The sequence below is a fragment of the Echinops telfairi genome, unplaced genomic scaffold, assembly GCF_000313985.2.
Source record: "Echinops telfairi isolate 266 unplaced genomic scaffold, ASM31398v2 ScPeMD7_7475;HRSCAF=8513, whole genome shotgun sequence".
Classification (NCBI taxonomy): Eukaryota; Metazoa; Chordata; class Mammalia; order Afrosoricida; family Tenrecidae; genus Echinops; species Echinops telfairi.
The window spans coordinates 16,560,886-16,582,252 of NW_022111379.1; the positions used below are offsets into that span (position 1 = coordinate 16,560,886).

General features: G+C 38.5%; 1 protein-coding gene across 2 annotated transcripts in view; it reads right to left on the minus strand.

Moving 5' to 3' along the window:
• The window catches only part of SRBD1 (S1 RNA binding domain 1), a 251,041-nt gene that overhangs the window by 36,448 nt on the left and 193,226 nt on the right, over positions 1-21,367 (minus strand). Inside the window, exons 16-18 of one of the 2 annotated variants that reach the window (XM_004699761.2) lie at positions 16,451-16,557; positions 15,071-15,247; positions 8,737-8,883 (exon numbers count right to left, since the gene is read on the minus strand). In XM_004699761.2, coding sequence (XP_004699818.1) covers positions 8,737-8,883; positions 15,071-15,247; positions 16,451-16,557 — 431 coding nt within the window. Of the gene's footprint in view, positions 1-8,736; positions 8,887-15,070; positions 15,248-16,450; positions 16,558-21,367 lie in introns of both variants that reach the window. The other variant, XM_045285760.1, reaches the window with a different exon arrangement.

A 21,367-nucleotide genomic window follows, 5' to 3' on the forward strand; every position in this document is an offset into this window, starting at 1 on the left:
CTCTGGGAGGTGTCCTGGAATTTAACTACTGCATGACTAACTCAGGCTACAAAATGGCTCAAACTCAGTTTTCCATAAATATAAAATGAAAAAGAAACGTGGAATTATAGGAGAGTATCAACTATCTACTGTATAATAATATGACTAACTGTACTTAAAAGCCACAAATGACTACTATAGGTCCAAAAAAGGTAATGAGGATGGTAAGATTAATTCAGCAAAATCTACCTCCTGATTTTAAAGGTTAGGAGTTATATTGCATGTAGAATAAGGTCTCCATGATATTCTACTAGCACCTGGTTGCTGAGATGCAAAGCTCTTCTCTAAAGAGATATAAAGGGTGGGGGTGGAGACACTGTAAAGAAAGTTTTTCTGCTTTATGTGCAAAACTGCCCCTTGTGAAAACTGGCAGAAGAGTCCTGTCTAATAGGAGGAAGTCAAGATTATCAGGCTTGAATATTGCTAGTGGCTTTATAAATCAGTATGCTACTTAGCAACACAAGCAAATGGTCAGAACAACTTCCAAAGGTTTGGCACAATAATTCAACTTCTAGGAATCTATTGCAAGTAACTGTTACAATTACTATAGTTCAACACTTCATGGGATATTATTTAGTCTTAAAGGAAAAGGGGATATACAGAAAAAATTTTCAAGTGCTTATAATAGAAAGGAAAAAATTATAAATTATATTAGAAAATATGAAAACACAAAACTGTATACTATAAAGTATTGGTTTGCATGTAAGAAAATGCTAGCTTAGAAATATCTGAGTTACTGTTAGAGGTCTATGTATCCATATACATATATGCACCTTCTCAAATAAATAATGACAGTCCAATTACTAGAATATGAGAGCTCAATTTTCTTATATTTAAAAAATAAGACAAAACAAAAACAGGGACTCATGTCCTAAGATTGAGAGCTGGACAAAGATGTCTCGCCTTATTCAATGCGCTGAAGGGCCTCCCCATTGCAACCAGGCAAGAAAAAGAAATAAAAGTAATCTCTTTGGAATGACATAATTTATCTATAAACACCTAAGAAATTTACAAGCATTACTAGAAGTAGTAAGTACATTGAGCAGAACACGAGTGTTATTAACATGTAATACACAACACTAATGAGTTATACAAATAGCAAATTGTAAAAATTCTATTTATAAATGTAAAATACAAAATTCAATGAATAAAAGACATACATGAAATGGATGAGAAGATGGAAAAACATTGCCCAGAGAAGTGAAAGAAGATAGAAATATAACAAGTTTATGGATCTAAACCCTAAATATATATTCTTAAGGTAGTAATTATACCTGAATTCAATAAAAGACTAGATTCAATAAACTTATTCATAATCCCATTAGATTAAAAAAAGAAATTAGCAATCTGATTCTAAATGTGATAGGAAAATGCAAATGGCCTAGAATATTTAAAACTATTTTTACAAATTAGCTTTTCACAATTAAGGGGACTGTTGTTAGATACCTGGTTCATGATGACCCCATATGTTCACAGTACAGTTGCTCAACTGATTACTCATGGCTGTGACCTTATACACCACCAGGCTTATCATCCAATGCACTTCTGGGTATATTAAAGTCATCAAAGCTAAGTACTTAATTGTCCATGCTACAATGCTGCTTAGAGTCATACAGGGCATGAGGGAAACAATGCAGAAAAGGATGAAATGATAGAAGAGATAAAAGATTATACACCAAAGGAAAATACAAGAACTTAGGGAGGATATAACAAAAACCAGCAGCAAACTCATGGACTTTGTTGACGGAATGGAGGAGGCAGAGAACTACACCAGTGTCCTAGAGGACAGACAAGCAGACTTTATCAAACATGAAAAAACATCTAATAAGATCATCAGAGAAGCTGAAGGAAACATAAGAGCTATGTCTGCTGATATGAAGAGGAACATTCAAAGTAATTGGATTACTGGAGGAAGACACAACAAAGATGTCATCTGAAAAAGTAGTGACAGAATTCTTGGAGGAAAACTTCCCCAGCTTAATGAATGAAAACCAGGCAACAATTCAGGAGGCTGAAAGAACACCAGCTAGACCGAACCCCAAGAAGAAGTCATCAAGGCATATAATAGTTAAACCATCCAACTTTGAAGAAAAGGAGAAAATCACGAGAGCAGCTAGGGAAAAACAAGCAATCACATATAAATGTTCCTAAATAAGAATATGCTCAAACCTATCAGTGGACACTACAAAGAAGAGGAGAGAGTGGAGTAACATATTTCAAAAATTGAAGGAAAATCATACAAACCCAAGAATAGTCTATTCAGCCAAATTATCTCTCAAGATAGATGGAGAAGTAAAAGTGTTCTCAGACAAGGAAAAACTCAAAGAAAACGTTAAAAAACAACCCCAGTCATACAAAAGATCCTTGCCGACCCAGTATGGGCAGAAGAACAACACTCACGGAGCACAAGTCAGAGACTGCCACATAGAACAACCCGTCCCAGAAGTCAACAAAGAGAAAACAGACCCCAAGATAGCAATGGCTTAAGGATGGAAAGAAGTCAAGAATAAAACACACACACACACATACACACACACACACCGATAAGAAAGGGAGGAAGGAAAACACCGAACATAAAAGGTGTAAGACGGCATCACAGAGTCCACAGATGGAGGTAATAACCCTGAATATCAATGGACTAAACTCAGGCATTAAAAGACTGAGGCTAGCAGACTGGCTTAGGAAACATAACCCATCAATCTGCTGCCTACAGGAGACACATTCTCAAGGCTACAGACAAAAATAGGCTCTGAGAATCAAAGGCTGCAGAAAGTCATACCAAGGAAACAACAATTCAAAAAAAAAGCAGGGGGTTGCAATCCTAATCTTGGATAAAATTACCATTAAAAAAATGAGGGAAACTATATAATGTTCAAGGAAACAGTTGACAAAGAACCACTAAGCATTGTAAATATATATCCCCCAAATCCAAGATCTGCTGAATACGTCAACCAAATGCGTGAAAAGATGAAAAAAGAAAAGTCACAGGCTCAACAATTATAGTAGGTGACTTCAATACACCGCTCTCTGAGAAAGATAGATCACAGGGAAAGAAACTCAACAAGGAGGCTAGAGATCTAAACACTACAATTAGACTATTGAACCTGATAGATATATACAGAGATCTTCATGCAAATACAAACATTTTCACGCCTAGAAAGCACATATTCAAAGACACACAACATGATGGGGCATAAGGTGAATCTGCATAAATTTAAGCACACTGATATCATACAGGCCTCTCTGATCACTGTGCCATAAGGCTGGAAATCAATAAAAGGAAGATGAAGAAAAAAAGGACAAGCAATTAGAGGAAGAATATTTCTTTATTGTAAAAGGAGTGTATACTGGCCCAGATCAGAGATGAAATTAGGAAATTTCTAGAGACCAACGAAGATGCAAACACAATGTACCAAGCCTTATGGGACACAGCAAAGGCAGTGATCAAAGGAAGTTTCATAGCAGTACATGCACACATGCAAAAGGAAGAAAGACTTATGATTGATATGCTGGCACAAAATTAACAGCAACTAGAGCAGAGTCAACAGGACATCCAACTAATAACAAAAGGAAAGAAATAATAAAAATCAGGGCTGAGATTAAGGAGAGGGAAAATAAGAAAACTATAGAAAAAACTAATGCTACCAAAAGTAGGTTCTTTGAAAGGATAAACAGAATCGACAGATTGCTGGCAAACCGAACCAAAGACAGGAAGGAATAAATTTCAATAGCAAGGATGAGGGATGAAAGAGGGGACATTACAAAAGACCCTAATGAAATAAAAAAGACAATTACACAGTACTACAAAGGACTGTACTTCAATGAATTCAACAACTTGGAAGACATGGACAAATTCTTGGAAAAACAATCCCTCCCTAGACAATCCCCAATGGACGCCAAGAATCTCAACAGACCCATAGGAATAGAAAAAAAAACAAGGTTATTAAGTGATTACCAACAACAACAAAAAATCTCCTGGAACAGATGGCTCCACTGGAGAATTCTACCAAACATTCAGGGAAAAACTGACACCAAACCTACACAAACTCTTCCAGAATATAGAAACACCTCTGCAAGCGCCTGAACTCCTTCTATGGAGATGGTATAACTGATACTCAAACCGGGTAGGGGTCCCACAAGAATCGATAACTACAAACCAATATCCCTAACAAACATCAATGTGAAAATCCTTAACAAAATACTGGCCAATAAAATACAATAGTATATATATAAAAAAATGTACCATGACCAAGTGGGTTACATACCAGGGATGCAGGGATGGTTCAACTTATGAAAGACCAATTAGTATCATTCACCACATTGACATGAAAAACTGTAAGAACCACATAAGAATTTCGATTGATGAGGAAAAAGCATTCAACAACATCCAACACCAAGTCCTGTTTAAGACACTCAAGCAGACAGGAATGGAAGGAATATTCCTCAATATAATACAAGCTATATATGAAAAATGAACAGCCAACGTGCTAAAAACATGTGCATATCTGTGAGATAAAATTTTGCCACCCATGCTTCTAAGAAGTATTCTAGCTGTATTTCTCCCTAGACATACTTGCTGGTACTTCTGGCAGTCCACGTTACATGGAATATCCTTTGTCAACACCATAATTAAAAGCATCAATTTGTCTTTGGTCTTCTTTGTCCAGCTTTCACATGCACATGAAGCCACTGAAAATGCCATGGCTTATCAAGCATACCTTAGTACTTACAGTAAGTGATATTTTTTGCTTTTAACACGTGAAAGAGGTCCTTTGGAGCAGATTTACCCAATGTAATGTCACTTCATTTCTTGGTGAGAAAAAAATTAGGAAAGTTGCCTCAAGGAATTTTTTTTCCTACCATGACAATGTACCTGCTCATTCGTTGACCTTAGCAAAAGATATTCTATGAGAATTTTGTTACAAGACCTTATCCTATTCACCCCACAGTGCTTACACTGCTCTTTGAGACTGCTCTTTGTTCTCAAAATGTAAAGAATATTGTAAAATAGGGCAATTTGAGTCCCTCAAAGATGCGAAAACTGCTGTTTGGATGTAGTGTGACTTAAGGAGCACAGAACGTCAGTAAAGGGTTACAGAAATGAATTATTTCATAAAGGTTTCTATGGTTTTGTAGCAATAACTTTTTTTTTTTTTTAGCAATAACTTTTCATGTACTCTCATATACATTGAATGAAAAAGTATGCTAGAAGGATCTGTCTCTGATGCACACCTTTCCTGACTTTATACCACTCAGTAGTACCTTAATCAGTCTGAATGACTGCATCTTGACCCATGTATAGGTCCCACATGAGCACAATGAAGTGCTCTGAAGTTCCAAGTCTTTGCAAGGTTATCCATAACTGTTGTGATCCATATCGCTGACTCCCTTTGTGTAGTCAATAAAACAGAAATAAATATCTTTCTGTTACTCTCTCCTGTAAGAGAATAATGATATTCCTCCTCCATGTCCTCTTCTGGAGCTGGCTTGAATTTCTGGAAGCTCCTATGAACGTGGTGCTACAACTGCTCTTCAATTAGCTATAGCCAAATTTTATTCAACATTGCAGACTGATTTATTCATTCCGTTAGATCATTTTCTTTAGAGTGAGCATACATAAGGATCGCTTTTAGTCATTTGGTCAGGTAGTTTTCTCCCAAATTTCTTGGCTTAGATGAGTGAGCTCTGACAGAGTTGGGTCTACTTGTTGAAATACCTCAACTGATATGGTGTATTGCTAAACCACAGAAAGAATGACTAACACGTATCATAACCTACTGAAAGAAAGACAACACTCAGAAAAAAATACCAAAGAGTATTTTTTATATGGGGTACTAAAAGAGGCAAAAAAAAAAAAAATCTATGGCAGAAAAGGGAAGTTAGCATAAAGGACTGACTGGGAATGGGTAAAGGGTATTTGTTTGGGTTTCTTGGCCTGGTCTATTCCTCGATGAGGGTTTGGGTCACATAAACAGTGATATTTGTCGAAATTTCACTGATGTACATTTAAGATTTAATTGGATGTTACTTTACCTTGAAAAGGAAAAATATAAGCACTTATTGAACTTTAGTTAATGACAAGCAGGCTGAAACACAGAGTAGAAAGTGCAGTGGAGGGAGGTACAGATTGTTCAGTTGCTTGGTTGCTAAACATAGGATTGGAGGTTAGAGTCTCCCCCAACTTCTTGTTAGAGAGGCCTGGTGATGTTCATCCACTGAGCAGCCTGTGGAGCACAGTCGTCCACTGACACACATGGGCAGCCATGAGTCAAAGCTGAATCAAGGGCAATCAATTAACTAGTATTCATTTATGTAATTTTGTTTGAAAAATATCAACAACAACAAAAAGATAAATTGATGTGGAAAACACATGCAGACAAGTTAAAATTATTGTTGGGTACCATCGCCCATAGCAACCCTATGCACAACAGAATAAAGCATTGTACAGTTCCGCACCATCATCACAATTGGTCTTGTGCTGGGCCCACTGCTGCAGCGAGTGCGTCAATCCATCTCATTGAGAGCCTTCCTCCTTTTCACTGCCCGTTTTACCAAACATGATGTCCTTCTCCAGGACATCTTGCACCTTTTTCTTCAGTATCACTGGGTCTTGCACATATGCTACTTCCTGAGATATTTGAATGTCGACTAGGTCTTTTTGATACAATGACTGTTTATTCTTTTCATCTTCTTTCGATGCTTCCTGCATCATTCAATATTTTGCCCACAGAATCTTTCGATGCTTGAAATTTTTTCCTGAGGTCTTTCTGTTTAAGGTATGCCGAGTATGTTCTTCCTTTTGGGGATTCTAACTTTAGGACTGTGCAAATTTCATTGCAATATTTCACTTTGTCTTCTCCAGCTGCCCTGAAATTTTCTATTCAGCTCTTTGCTTTGTGACTTAATTGCTTCTTCCATTTGCCTCAGCTACTCTATGATAAGAGCAAGGTTCAAAGTATTTTCTGACATCCACTTTGACTGTTCCTTTCTTTTTAATGACTTTTTGTTTCCTTCATGAATGCTGTTCTTGATATCCTCCCACAACTCACCAGGTCTTCTATTACTGGTGTTCAATGCAGCACATCCGCTTTTGAGATGTTCTAGACATAAGGAGGCACACACTCAAGGTTGTATTTGGGCTCTCATGGGCTCGTTTTTATTTTCTTCAGCTTCCATCTGAATTTCTGGTTGCTGTTATTAGGTGTCATCATGTTAGGGGCTGGTAAGTGAGCAATCAATGGTCTGTTCCACAGTGAGCCCCTGGTCTGGTCCAGCTGTTGTGATTGAGCATCTCTTCCAACAGACGGAGTCAATCTGATTTCTGTGCATTCCCTCTGGAGAAGTTCGTGTGTACAGTCATCGTTTTGTGTTGTTGAAAAATGGCATTTGCTATGAACAAGTCACGGGTCTTACAAAAGTCTATCATCTGCTCCCCAGATTGTTTCTATCACCAACACTGTATTTCCCAAGTACCATTCCTTCCTCTTTGCTTCCAAGCTTTGCATTCCAATCACAATTAGCAATGCATCTTGCCTGCATGCTTGATAAACTTCAGATTGAAGACTTGATAGCCGTCTTCAATTTACCTATCACCAGCTTTGGCGGGTTAGTGCATAAATCTGAATAACAGTCATAACTGATTGGATTTCCCTGAAGATAGATAGATATAATCATATTACAGATAACATTGTACTTCAAGACAGATCTTGAAATGTCCTTTTTTTGACATGTCAAAATAGGTATAATAAAATGTAATGATAAAACCTAGGGAGATATGTAGGAATTCACTATAAAATAATTTCAACTTTTCAGTATGTTTAAGATTATTCATAATAAAATGTTGGGGGAAAACAGAATCTGACTTAATATTGTCAGAATATTTGAAACTTCCTTGCTCTGTTTTACAAGTTCCCTATAATGTGTATGTACAGTCCTTTTAATTTTAAGCATTTTCTAAAGAAAGACAATGAATGATACTAAAATAAGCAAATATAAATATTTCAAAAGTTAGACTCAATGAAAGTTACAGATTACTTGAAATCTATTTCTAAGCCCACTGTCTATTAACTCAATAAAAGCTTTAAAAAATATAGGAATCACAGTACATCATTAGTTTTGAATGAATGAATTAATAAATTCTGAACTAATATGCTATTTTAAAAGGGTTTTGAGGGTGTTTTTGTTTTCTAAATTTTTAAACCCTCCCTTACAATTGCCCTGTCCCCACTGTTCCCCACCATTTGGTTGATGGGCTAATAGTATGTGTATTATAAATCCTTCATTTGCTAGACTCTGGAATAAATAACTAGGACAACAGGGTACTAAGGAAACCTGAGAGTTAGCTGTTTACTTTCAAAAGGTTTTTATCTTATGATAAGCATAAGTTTAAGCCAGGTGCCAGTCAATTGTGCCTTGTTAATTTCCAAAACAAACAGAGGAGAGTGCCAGGCAATTTCCATTACACACACTTCACCATTAGTCTTAGGCTTTATTAGCCTGACCCTGTGCCAGGAATAATCGGTTCATTTCTCACTGAAATAAAATAATGTGCCACATAACTCAGCAATGTGGAACTCCTAAAAAATGTTGTCATGTTAAATGAGGTCATATTTTTTAGTCTCCATCATGCCAAAACAAAGCCATTTGCTGTAGAGCACTCTCTTTGGGCACAAATTCTCACAAGGGCCTCAGGCTTACCTCATTGCTATGACATATGATTCCGGGTGGATACAAGTTTGGTCCAAGGGATTTGGCTTCAGCACAACGTTCGCTGGAGTTTTGCTCTTTTTCTTGCCTTGCTTCTTATCTGTGACGTCAGCACAGGGTGCTGACTCAGGGTGCTGACTACTGCAACCATAAAAAAGGGGTGGGGGGCAGGGAGGTGGAAAGGAGGTTGAACAGAAAAGACTTGTGAATCAATAATGTACTTACTTCTCTGCTACAAATATAGACACAGACAGCAGCCAGATTCTGCCCATTCCTTTCAACTTGTTTAAACCACTGTTTATACTGTTTTGTTACTTAAAGCCAGGAACATTCTTAATTGACTCAGCCTGTTTAATTGGCATTCTAGTAGAGAACATAGAAAATGAAAGGGAATAAATTAAGTAAAAAAAATATAATTCTCCAAAGCTGAAAAAAATCAAAAGATCCTACAGGACCAGTGGTGTAAGTGGCGATACTGGGAGGGTAGAGGGAGAGTGGGTAGGAAAGAGGGAACCGATTACAAGGAACTATATGTGACCTCCTCCCTGGGGGACAGACAACCGAAAAGTGGGTGAAGGGAGATGTCGGACAGGGCAAGATATGACAAAGTAACAATTTATAAATTATCGAGGGCTCGTGAGGGAGTGGGAAGCGGGGAGGAAGGGGAAAAATGAGGACCTAATGCCGGGGGCTTAAGTGGAGAGGAAATGTTTTGAGAATGATGAGGGCAATGAATGTACAAATGTGCTTTACACAATTGATGTGTGTATGGATTGTGATAAGAGTTGTATGAGCCCCTAATACAATGATTTTAAAAAAATAAAATAAAAACATTAAAATGTTTCCAAGAATGGAAAAGATAAATAAATAAATAAAATAAAATCAGGAATGATGTGCATCCAGGGTGTAGCCTCTCATCAAAAAAAGAACGGGATCAATGGGGAAAAGACTCATACTTGACATTTTGTGGGGAAACGTTAGAATATAAGTGATATTTCTTAAAATCCAAAAGGCTTTCAAAGTGAGAAAAATTAAAGATTACTTAGTGAGGAATTATAACCAGCCTGGCATCAGATTTCTCCCTGGCAAACATCAGAGGCCAGAATACAGTGGGATCAGATTGTCAAAGTTGTGAAAGAAAATAATCTTTGAATCCAAACTCATAAGTTTACCCAAACTAGCATTCAAGTACAAGGATGAGTTCAAATCCTTTTTAAACATGTAAAGACTTAAGTATAACCTATCCAAGTTCTCTGAATGGAATTTCTAAGTGCCAGCAAAGATAAGAAGATATTCAAGGAAAATTAATATGTGGACTGACAGAAATACTAATGAGGCCAAAAGCCATGACAACTTATGAAGTTAAGTAATTGCTCAATATAATGTGAAAAATATATGAAGATATATCTGACATATCCCAGGGCATCTTGGAGGAATGTCCTCCTTGAATCCAGGAAAGGCAGATAAAGATGCGATGGGAGGATGAAAACAGACAATAAGAGAAAAACCTACAAAACGATGAATCTAACAGGCAGCATGAAAGGAAGAAATCAAGATGAGGAGAAAATTATATAATACGATACAACATAAATCCAAACATATGTGAATGTACTAAAACAGATTAAGTAAAACTACAAAATTAAGAGCCATATAAAAATAAAATGCCATCAAAGGTTTTCTAAAAAAGCAAAAAGTAAATACGAATAAAGCAATATTGCCGCATGACATATTAGAGAAATTAACTCAAAATTGATTAATGAGCTGCATATCAGAACTAAATCCATAAAACTCATTAGAAGAAATGAGATGGGTAAGTAAGGCTTCAAAGCTCATGTCTTGACAATGAGTTCTTAAACATGACAAAGGCATGAGTAACGAAAGAATAATGACATGAACTGGGTGTCAGCAGAACAGAGAGTGTTTACCAAAGGCCTTTCCTAAATACTGAGACAATCTACAAAAATACTTGGGAACCATATATCTGGGACTAAGGGAACCAGCTATGTGAAAAGACAACTAAGTTAAAAAAAAATGGAGAAAGATGTTGAATACAAATTTTTCTAAAGATATGTAGATGAGCACTAAGCAAATGACAAGGTGCTCAATATCATTATAAAAGTGCAGTAGAAAACTATGAGATACTACTTCATGACCACTATGATGGCTATTATCAGAAAGAAAAAAACTAACAGAATATAGCAAGCTTTGGGGAACATATGGAGAAATTGGAATCCTCATGTCTAGATGTTAAAAATGTAAAATGATGCAGTCACTGTGAAAATCATGATGGTGAAATATACAGTGGTAATTATACACCAAGGTATACAGCCCAAAGGACGTGAAAACAGACATTCAAACTAATACTTGTACACTGATGTTAACAGCAACATCATTTACCATAGTTGAAAGGGAGAAATAATCGAAGTGGCCATCATTAAATGAATAAACAAAATGTGGTATATATTTACAATTGGATATAAGTTACAAAGGAATGTTCTGATGCAAGGATGAATCTTCAAAACATCATGATAAAGTGATACAGAGCAGACAAAAAAAGGACAAATAGGGGTCCCAGTGGTATAATGGCTTACATGTTGGGCTGCTAAGTTCAAGGTCAACAGTTCAAAACACTAAGTACTCAAAGGGAAAAAAATGAGACTTTCTACTCCTGTAAAGAATTATACACTGGGAAACCCACAGGGACATATGGTAGTTACATAATCTCATGTCAACTTGAGACTATTAAGAGTGAAGAGGTATAGGTTAGCCTGTCAATCAGGTCTGCAGCTTGATGACCACCTTTGGAGGGGGGAAGGAGATAAATAGCTCACTGGAGGCCAGATATGTTCTGCTTGTTTCCCTGCACGACATTCCTGTTGATAAGCCATATGGAGCTACACTGATGGAGCCAGAGCTTTGGAACTGGAGGAGCCACATGGAGACCCACACCAGCGCTGAGATGCTTTCACCACCACTGGAGCCACAAGACTTCCCACCCACTGGTCTGTGATCTTCCTGCACTCAGCATCATTGCATGTGTTTCGGGAGTCTGCAGAGGAAGTTACAGACAGGCAAATATCAGACTTAAGAACTTGATCTGGACTGGGCTGGGATGCTTACTTAATATACAATTACTCTTTTATATAAAGCTCTTTCTTATCGGCATGAGTGCTATGAATTTGTTTCTCTAGTCCCAACCAGACTAACACAGGGCAGTTCTACTCTGTCCTGTAGGGTCACTATGAGTTGGAATCGACTAAATGACTGTGACTTACCACTTATATGAAATAACTGGAATAGACAACTGAATACAGGCCAGTGGTTCTCAGAGGTTGAGGGGAGGGGGAGTGAATTAGTGCTGAAGGTGTACTGGGTCTCTGATTGGATTAATGAAAACCTTTTCACAATAGACAGTGGCAATGGTGATTCTATTAATCATCTATTAAGTATATAAATCTCTGAATTGTTTACTTAAAAATAGTAAACTTTTTGTTATATATATTGTATTACGAGAAAAAGTTATCAGAGCAAGAAAATATTGCGTGGAATAACAAGATTCCATTCAGAATATAACCTACTACAAAGATATATCAGTAATGAATCTTCATGTACCTAAATAGTTGGTGAAATTTAAAAACTTTTAAACAGCTCAATTGTTCATCAATAGGACAGTAAATCCACTGCCACTGAGTGGATTCCAACCCATAGCGACCCTATCAGACTGGGTAGAATGGTCCCACAGAATGCTGCATCTTTCTTCCAGAGAGTGGCTGGTGGGTTCACACCCCTGATCTTTTGGTTAGTGGCCAAGTGCTTTACCATTGTACCAACAATGTGAATGTGTGGGCTAAAAAATATATATGTATCTGTATATTATATATACGTGGGGGATAAGTGATGCTAGTGTGGAGATTAATATCAACAACATGAAAAAATGTGTATGAACTACTGAACTGAAAACTGATCTGCTCTGTAAATCCTCACCCAATTCACAATAAAGTTTTTAAAATGTGTAGAAAAATGGAATTAAGACATAATAGAATTTTTTCACCAACTTTTTGAAGTTCCATCATTTAGTACTCAGTGTTAAGAAAGACTAACGTTTGTCATTTCACTATAGGATCTTTATGTGTCCTACCTTATGAAGACATGAAATTGTCACAGCTAGACCAATAAAGAGCATCATGATAAACAAATGATTGCCGTTCTCAAGGACTTCAATTCACTTGGATCAATAGTCAATGACCATGGAAAATGTGGTTAAGAAACGAAATGATGGGCTGAGCAAATCTGCCGCAAAAGGCCGTTCTGAAGGGTTAGAAAGCACGCATGTCTCCTGGAGGAACGAGGTGGCCGGACACAGCCAGCGTGTTCTCAATGGCTTCCTACGTGTGTGAGAGCTAGATAATAAACACCGGAAGACTAGAGAAGCGATGCCTTCAAATGATACTGTTGGCAAAGAATACCGAGTGCACAGAGAACGAACGAACAAATCCATCTAGAAGAAGGAAAGTTAGAATGCTCCCTATAAACACGCATGGTGAGACCGTTTGGATAGTTTCTGGGCGGGGGCAGTCTCTGGGAAAAACATCGTATCTGGTAAAAAAGGAGGGTCGAGAAAGAAGGGGAAGACCCTCAAGTAGATGGACGGACACAGCGGCTCAAAGAGAGAATGGTGGTGAGGACGGAGCAAGACTGGGTCACATCTTGGTCCACTGCTCAGAGGACTGCTGAGTTGAAACCAACCGGACTTCACCGAACAACGCACCATGTTTTGTCCCTCATGCCACTCCCCATACTGACACTGAAATTATTTTTCAAAAACTAAATCTATTTCATTCTCATTTTTATGTGTGTAAATTTTTATGACATCTTCCTTGGAGACTATGTTTATGTAATATCCTACATCCGTAACAAGCTAGTTTATTTAAGTTGATACCAACTTACCTTCAGTAAAAGTTGTTTCTAGATAATTCTGTTCTGCCCTCCTGTCATTGTTGTAAGAATTTGTATTATAGTGTGTCCTTTACTTATAATTTTATGATTTTTATGCTCCTTAAATTTGCGATTTGCTTTTAATTGTATGATTTTATGCTGCTACTCATATGTTACAAAACCATGTAAAGTAACACACTTGAAAATATTTTATTCTTAAGTTTCCATTCCTGGCTTCTGGGTTGTATGGTCTATTTAAAAAGAACTCTCCCACTACCATGCTCTGTAAAATGTACCCATGTTTTCTTCTGGTACTTTTACAGTTCCACGTTTCACATTTAAGTCCAGAACCCATCTGGAACTTATTTGGATATGAGGAGGGAGGTGGGACGACAGCTACCTTACACATATCAAATTCCTGCCAGTTATCACAATACCCTTTACTAGATCAGTCATTTTCCCTAGTGTTTCGACATGTCACCTCTACTACAGAATAAATTCCATCTATGTTTGGTGGATTGCAGACTCTCTTGAATGCTATTCTATCTAGCTATCTGTCAAAACCAAACTGTTAATTACTATAGCTCCATAACGTATTCTAATATCCAGTGTGGCTAGTTTTCCCTTAATTAGTCTCTTTTGAGGATCAAGATCTTTTTCATACATAATTTATAATAATTCGGTTAAAACACACACGCGCACATGAACATATATATGAATGAATCAGGTACCCAAACTAGCAGCCCTAAAAACTATTCTTTCATGAATCTAAAATGTTAAGAAATCGACTCTACCCAATTTCTCTTCTTTTATGTTAACAGGATTAGAAAGCAGAATTTAGTTCTTTACGGAAAATAAATGCTCTGGCCATTTGGGGGCGGGTAGCAAAAGGAAAGTCGATCTACGACGAGGGAACAGCTATGCCGGAATCAAGTGGCCAGGGTAGTCTCCCATGGCACGTCCTCTAACACCAGGCCTCCCCATGTGTATGCTTCACCCACTTCCTGCCTTAGGGCACTGTCCATCGACCGTCCACTCTGTGTGAACTGCTTGTCCTCTGAAGTCTGCATGGTTTGTTTCCTTATTGAAAACTCTTCATCTAGCTAGCCAACTATCCCATATCCTTGCTTATTTTAGAGTCCTCACTGCCATATGAAATTATTTATTAGTTTATTAAGTCGATTGGAATAAGACTCCAAGGGAACAAGGAATTAACTGGTTTTCTCGCTGCTGTATTCCCAGTACCAATAACAGTACCTAGGAGGAAATATGTACTGACTGGATGAATGAACAAAATGGACATTGAGGATTTACACCATTGAGCAGACCGGGTAAAAACAGGAGCCGGGAGGCTGCTAATAGAACAGAATTATACACTGGAAAAAATCACCTGCAAAATGTTCGAATATAGTCCTGGTTGATTCTGATGAAGCCAGCACATTGCTGGAAGGATTTGGGCCCCAGTCCTTTCACCTTCTTTAGCTGTTCTCGATTGATGAAGGGCCCATTTTTCTCTCGCCATTCAATGATATTTTTGGCTCGGTTGCCATTGAGTCCTGCAATATGCCTATAAAATAAACCCAATGAATGATGTGGCAGATGTAAAATTTAGGAAGTACTAAAACAGAGCTCATTTGAAGAGATACTAGTATTTTCCTGTGGATATTGAAAACCATTGCAACTACATACTTTCATATGTCTCTAGGTTAACCATAAAGGGAGTTAACTAAACAGGGTAAAGAGAGGAGAGAAAGACAACAGAAACTAAAATACCAAGAAAAACATAATGGGGGCAAAACAGGCTCATAGTGATGCCAGAAGAATTTTTCCACAGAGTATTTACACACTATTCCCATCTGCAAACCACGTAATAATACTGCCTAGTCCTGCTTAGTTTACAAAATGAATTAACAGCAGAAGTTACAATGGGTGCAATTATTATGCACTACCCTTTTTAAATTTTTGGTTTATTCTCATTAATGTAAAGAATTAAACTATACAAAGGTACTTAATGATGAAAGTATCAAAGTATCATTGAGTAGTTTTGTTTCAATTAGAAGATTACTATTTTCAATAATAGTTATTCTACAGAATTGGGGAGTTTTTGTAGCTATGGTGGAAAAGCAGTATCTTAAAATGTTAAGGGATATTTCCACTACATTAGCTTCAATGCAAAATGCCCCAGACCTAGTGAATTCCATGGCTCATCTGCAGACTTATAAAACAAATACAAGGTTGTGAACAACATAAAAAAAGCAGCTCTACTATATCCATAGAAGAAGACAGAATATATAAGGTGTAATTATACAATGATGGAGAATTTGGCATGTGACTTTGGAGCCAGTACAAATACGGTTAAGTGGACATCCAACTCTCAGGATTTTTCTATTGGCTCCTGCCAGCTTTGACAGACATATGCTAGAGGCCGAACTAGTGGGGGAGTGGGGGTGAGAATCTATCAGATGTGGTGGGAAGCGGCTCTTTCCGATGTTAACCTTATTTAAATTCTATTAGCAACACTAATGTACTCAATGGTTACCATATGCTCTTCACTCTAGAGTTGTAATATTAAAAATGATAATGTGAATTGTTACAATAGTTTTCTTAAATGAAGTCTTCCTCCCTGACTGATTACCTAATGCTACGTGAACCCAAAGATTTTCTATACTTGATAACTTTATCCACGTCTCCTTGTACTAGCTGAGTTTAAACTGGATGGCCAATTAAACTCAAGATTCTGTGATCTTCAACCACAGACTTCTTGTCTCACCTTAACAAAACTTCAGAACAGATGTTAATGTCCACTCCCACAAAGCTGACACATTCTTCTACAATGCTGTTCAGTGTTGCTTTGAGTAAAATCTGGGACACATCATGCTGAAAAGACAAAGATCAAATATCAGTCAAAAGTGGAGGAGATCTTCCTTTCTCTTCAACACATCGGCAGATGTCACTGAGCTGAGTCTAGTAATCTTTTCTTTCTCTATCAGTCAGTCAGACACCCAAACTCTGGGTCACGTCCAATGTCACCTGTAAGGCTAGTCAAACGCACAGATCTCTGGGCCCCACTGTACAGGTCTTGACTCAGGAGGTCTGGGATGAGGCCCAACAGCTGGCGTCCCAACAAGTTTCCAGGCGATGCTTTCGCTGCTGATTCTTGCACCACATTTTAAGGTCTGTTGGTCCACAGCACTCAGATGTACTGATACCTTTACTTGCATATGTATTTGTTCCCCGTTCTTCTTAAGAGAAGAAAACATTAGAAAACCTGGCCATCATGCATCATCAAATTAAAAATAGTGTTGTTGTAAGAGAGTTCCAGGGAGCCTCAAGCAGTTATGCACTAGATGACTGGGGGAAAGAAGGGAGGCTCAAGGACACCCAAAGGTGCCTCGGAAAATAGCCCAGGTGATCTGCTTGTGAAAGATCATGGTTTTGACAGCCCTGTGGAGCACAACGCTGCACAGCTGGGGTCACCAGGAGTCAGAATCGTCCTGACAGTTACTGGCAACAACATTGTTGTTCATTTATGTGCCTCCAAGAAAGAAAATACACTGCCCACTAAACCATGGCACAATGCTTTCTTCTTACTTGAAATGATTTGTTCTTGAACGGTGAAAGACTTTCTTTTAGACTCTTTATAACCATGTAGCATGCATAAAGAAAAATATAAGCAACGTTAGTCGGTTAGGGTATTTCTAAAATTCCTTCGCATTCACTGTCCAACTCTTCTCACTTTCCTTCTCAGAGCTCTAAGGTCAAGGTTCTCCATGCAGGATTGCCCCTTACCCTTCAAGAACACTGGTACTGCAGCACTCACCACAATCTCCTCTTGTCTCTGACATTTTCTTCCAAGCTTTGAGCATTGTTGCTGCTGCTCGTGTGATTTACAGCCACCCGATATGACAGAGTAGAAATGCCCAAGAGGGTTTCCAATGCTGTAAATCTTTACTTAAAATAGTAAGGTTGGCAGGTCTTTTCTTGGAAGGTGCAGCTGGTGGGTTCGAACTTCAGACCTTTAGGTTAGAGCCGAGCATGGCTTATTAGAAAGTGTCCACAGAGGAGGTTAGGGACAGCAGCCACACTCTCATCATTCCTTAGCCCCTTGCCACTGAGGCAGGTCTATTTCAAAGTGACCCTGTGCAGGGTTTCTGAGGCTGTGAATCTGTAAGGGAGCAGTCCGGCTCACCGTCCTTCCATGGAACGGCTGGCGGTTTTCAGCTGCCTGCCCTGCGGTGGTCGGGCCGCTGCCTACCCCGCAGCATCAGTGCACCTTTCCTTGAGAGCCTTACATGGTCTATTGTTAATGGCTTTCTAAGTCACTGACAGGTATGCTGTCTGATCATGTCTCCAGGATTAACAATCAAGTTCAGACAAAAAAATCAAACTGCACCATGACTCAGCACAGCTCCACGAGCAAATGTAACACATCATTCACTGTAAGATATATTCTGAGTTCACAGCTATTGAAATGTGAGACAACGCACATCTTAAAACTGATGAAACGCAGCACTGGAAAGTAAGTATTTCTTGGCGTATTGAACCCAGATTACCACGACGACTATGTTATAATACATTTATGTCATTCCTAATTCTACAATTAAGGACCCTCCGGCTATGTTTGAGGAGCCCTCACACGTGGCGGCAGAGCTTCAGTAGTGAGCCTGTTGGTGGGAGAACGATGTGGTAATCTGTCTCCACCAAGATGACAGCCTTGGAACCCACAGGGGCAGTTCTACCCTGTCCTATAGGGTCACCGTGAGCTGGTATCAACTCAAGAGTAAGTTACAGAAAGTTTCCCCCAGTTGTTTTGAATCCTGGGTGCTCTAAATGGTGAAGATGCTTGGTAGGTAACTGAAATGGTAGAGATTCAAGTGCTTCCAGGGGTGTCTTGTGCGGCACAGTTGTTTTCTGACGAACAAGTAGAGTTGGTTCAACCGCAACTGATGGCGGAGGTAGTTATTGCTCACAGCTACGAGACTGTGAAACAACATCCACGTCTTCTTAGTGCATACGATTCTTAGGTATCATAATTACTTTATCACTATTTAACAGCAATAGAAGCTGTTGTCAGAGACTGAGTGCTGCAGTCCTAACTTTATTCAGGACACAGCTGAAAAACATGCAGGTGCCTTTACAGGGTTTCCAAGACTGTCCATCTTTACAGGAGCAGACAGACTCATCTTACTCCAGCAGAGGGGCAAGAAGATTCGAACTACACAACTTATGCACAATGCATAACCAACTACGCCACTAGGATAAACATGATCATGGAAAAGATCATCAAGTAAATCCTATGAGCTCAGTCAGCTTTTAAAGACAGTCTTTTCGTTTCGGGAAGGAGATCAGCCAGTCAGGGTGCAATGCAGCAATGATGAAACATACAACTTTTCTCTAGTTCCTAAATGGTTCCTCCCCCCCCTACCCCCCACTGTCATGATCTCAATTCTACCTTGCAAGTCTGGCTAGACCAGAGGATGTGCACTGGTACAGATAGGAACTGGAAACGCAGGGAATCCAGGGCGGATGATGCCTTCAGGACCAGTGGTGTGAGAGGCGATACTGGGAGCATAGAGGGAGGGTGGGTTGGAAAGGGGGAAATAATTACATGGATGTACATGTGACCTCCTCTGTTGGGACGGACAACAGAAAAGTGGGTGAAGGGAGATGCCAGACAGGGCAAGATATGACAAAACAATAATTTATAAATTATCAAAGGTTCACAAGGGAGGGGGAAGCAGGGAGGGAGGGAAAAAATGAGGATGGGGCTTAGGTGGAGAGCGGATTTGAGAATGAGGGCAGCAATGAATATACAAATGTGCTTTACACAATTAATGTATGTATGGATTGTGATAAGAGTTGTATGAGCCCCTAATAAAACGATTTTTTAAAAAGTCTTTTCTTTAAGTAGATGAAAAGGAGTCAAATGAGAAGGGACTGTCTATCCCACCTCCACGCTCCTTCTTTCCTCCTTCCGAAAAGAAGCCTGGTTGTGCTTTATGTGTCTACTCTTCCTTTGGCATGCATCGTGTGCTTCCCAGATGCTCGGGCCATCCCCAGCATGTGATACTAACTGGTTAAAACTAGGAGTTTTCAAACTGTTAGGAATGGATCATAAATTCAGTTTGTCACAAGCATAAGTAAAAAAGCAACACAAAGCACACACAAACCAAAATACCAACAGTAAAAGAAAGATTACACAAGGCATATTACACAAATCCTTAGCATGAAATGAATAGGGTACTAAGCATGCAGCACCCACAACCACCATTGGAGGGTGCTGCATAAATTGGCCAGGAGCAAGCATTCTACTCCTGGATCGGTCATCTGATCTTGTGATACATTATGGTAAATTTAACAATGGACTGAAGGAGATGCTAAACATTGACTGTGCAGTTGCAAAGGAAAATACGAAAGATATTTATCATCTATTGGCAAATTGCTGATTTTTTTCAAGGAAATTTAGGTTATAAAAATGCAGTGTATTTTTTTCCAGAAAAGATGTTACCAAGTACAGTATAACATTTTTCGACTTCTCAGCAATCGCAGTACTTTTACCTGAGGTTGCACAAATTGCCTGTAACATAAATATCATTACTTTTAAGAGAAAAAAATGAGGTGGAACTAAAAAGGCAAGTTCAATGACGAGATTTGTACATTTTAATAGTGCCAAAATTGAGAGAAAAATGTTGATTCTAATAAGCAGTCTTTGAGGGAAGGTGAGTCATATTTTAATTAGAAAAAATATAATTCTAAGACTTTTTAAAAAGCTAGATTAAAAAAATACTTAAAAAAAAGCAAAACTCACCAAAAATGATGGACCTTCCCCCCCCTCATACCCCCCACCACTTCCCAGATGTACTACTGGTAATAATGTTCTTGGTTAATTATAGCTTACCTTCAGATGATGAATTATTCAAATTATGCATGGATTGTGATGAGTTGTATGAGACCTCAATAAAATGACTTTAAAAAACCCTTGTTATACCCCTATTTATTTTCAAAATGGCTAAAGTGACAAGGATACATAATGTCAACTATTGCTAAAGATGTGGAGCAACATAGATGCCTCTGTACTTCTGATGAGAGTAGATTGTCACAGTCACGCTAGACCTACAACTGCTTGCAACCATGTGCCTCTTTCTAGCCTATAAAAAACAGGTGATGTTTCTTAGAAGCCAGGGAGTCACAGATTTTTGGAAGAATAGCACCTTAATGGAGCATGGGGCAGTTGAAGACTGAGGTTCAAATAATGTTTATTTCTTAATCTGGGTACTGATTATATGGATGTGTTCAGTTGTGATAATTTATTGAGCTCTATTTACTATATTTGTTCAAAGAACTAATTTTGGTAAAATATATACAATGAACTTTGTCATGTTAAAAGTAAAATTCAGGACCCAGAATAAAACCATACCCAAGGTGAATTGGGGGTGGGTGGGGGTAAGGAGTGGAGACCCAATGCCCATCTGTAGACATAGAGAAGAGATGAACTAGTCAGGGTGCAGTATAGCACCTATGAAACACAACTTTCCTCTGGCTCTTTGGTGCTTCCCACTATCCTGACCTCAGTTCTATTTTATAAATCAGATTAGACCAGAGCACACACACTGCCAAGAGCCTGCAGCACAGGGAGTCCAGGATAGATCAACCCCTCAAGGCCAACAGGAGAGTAGAGATACCAGGA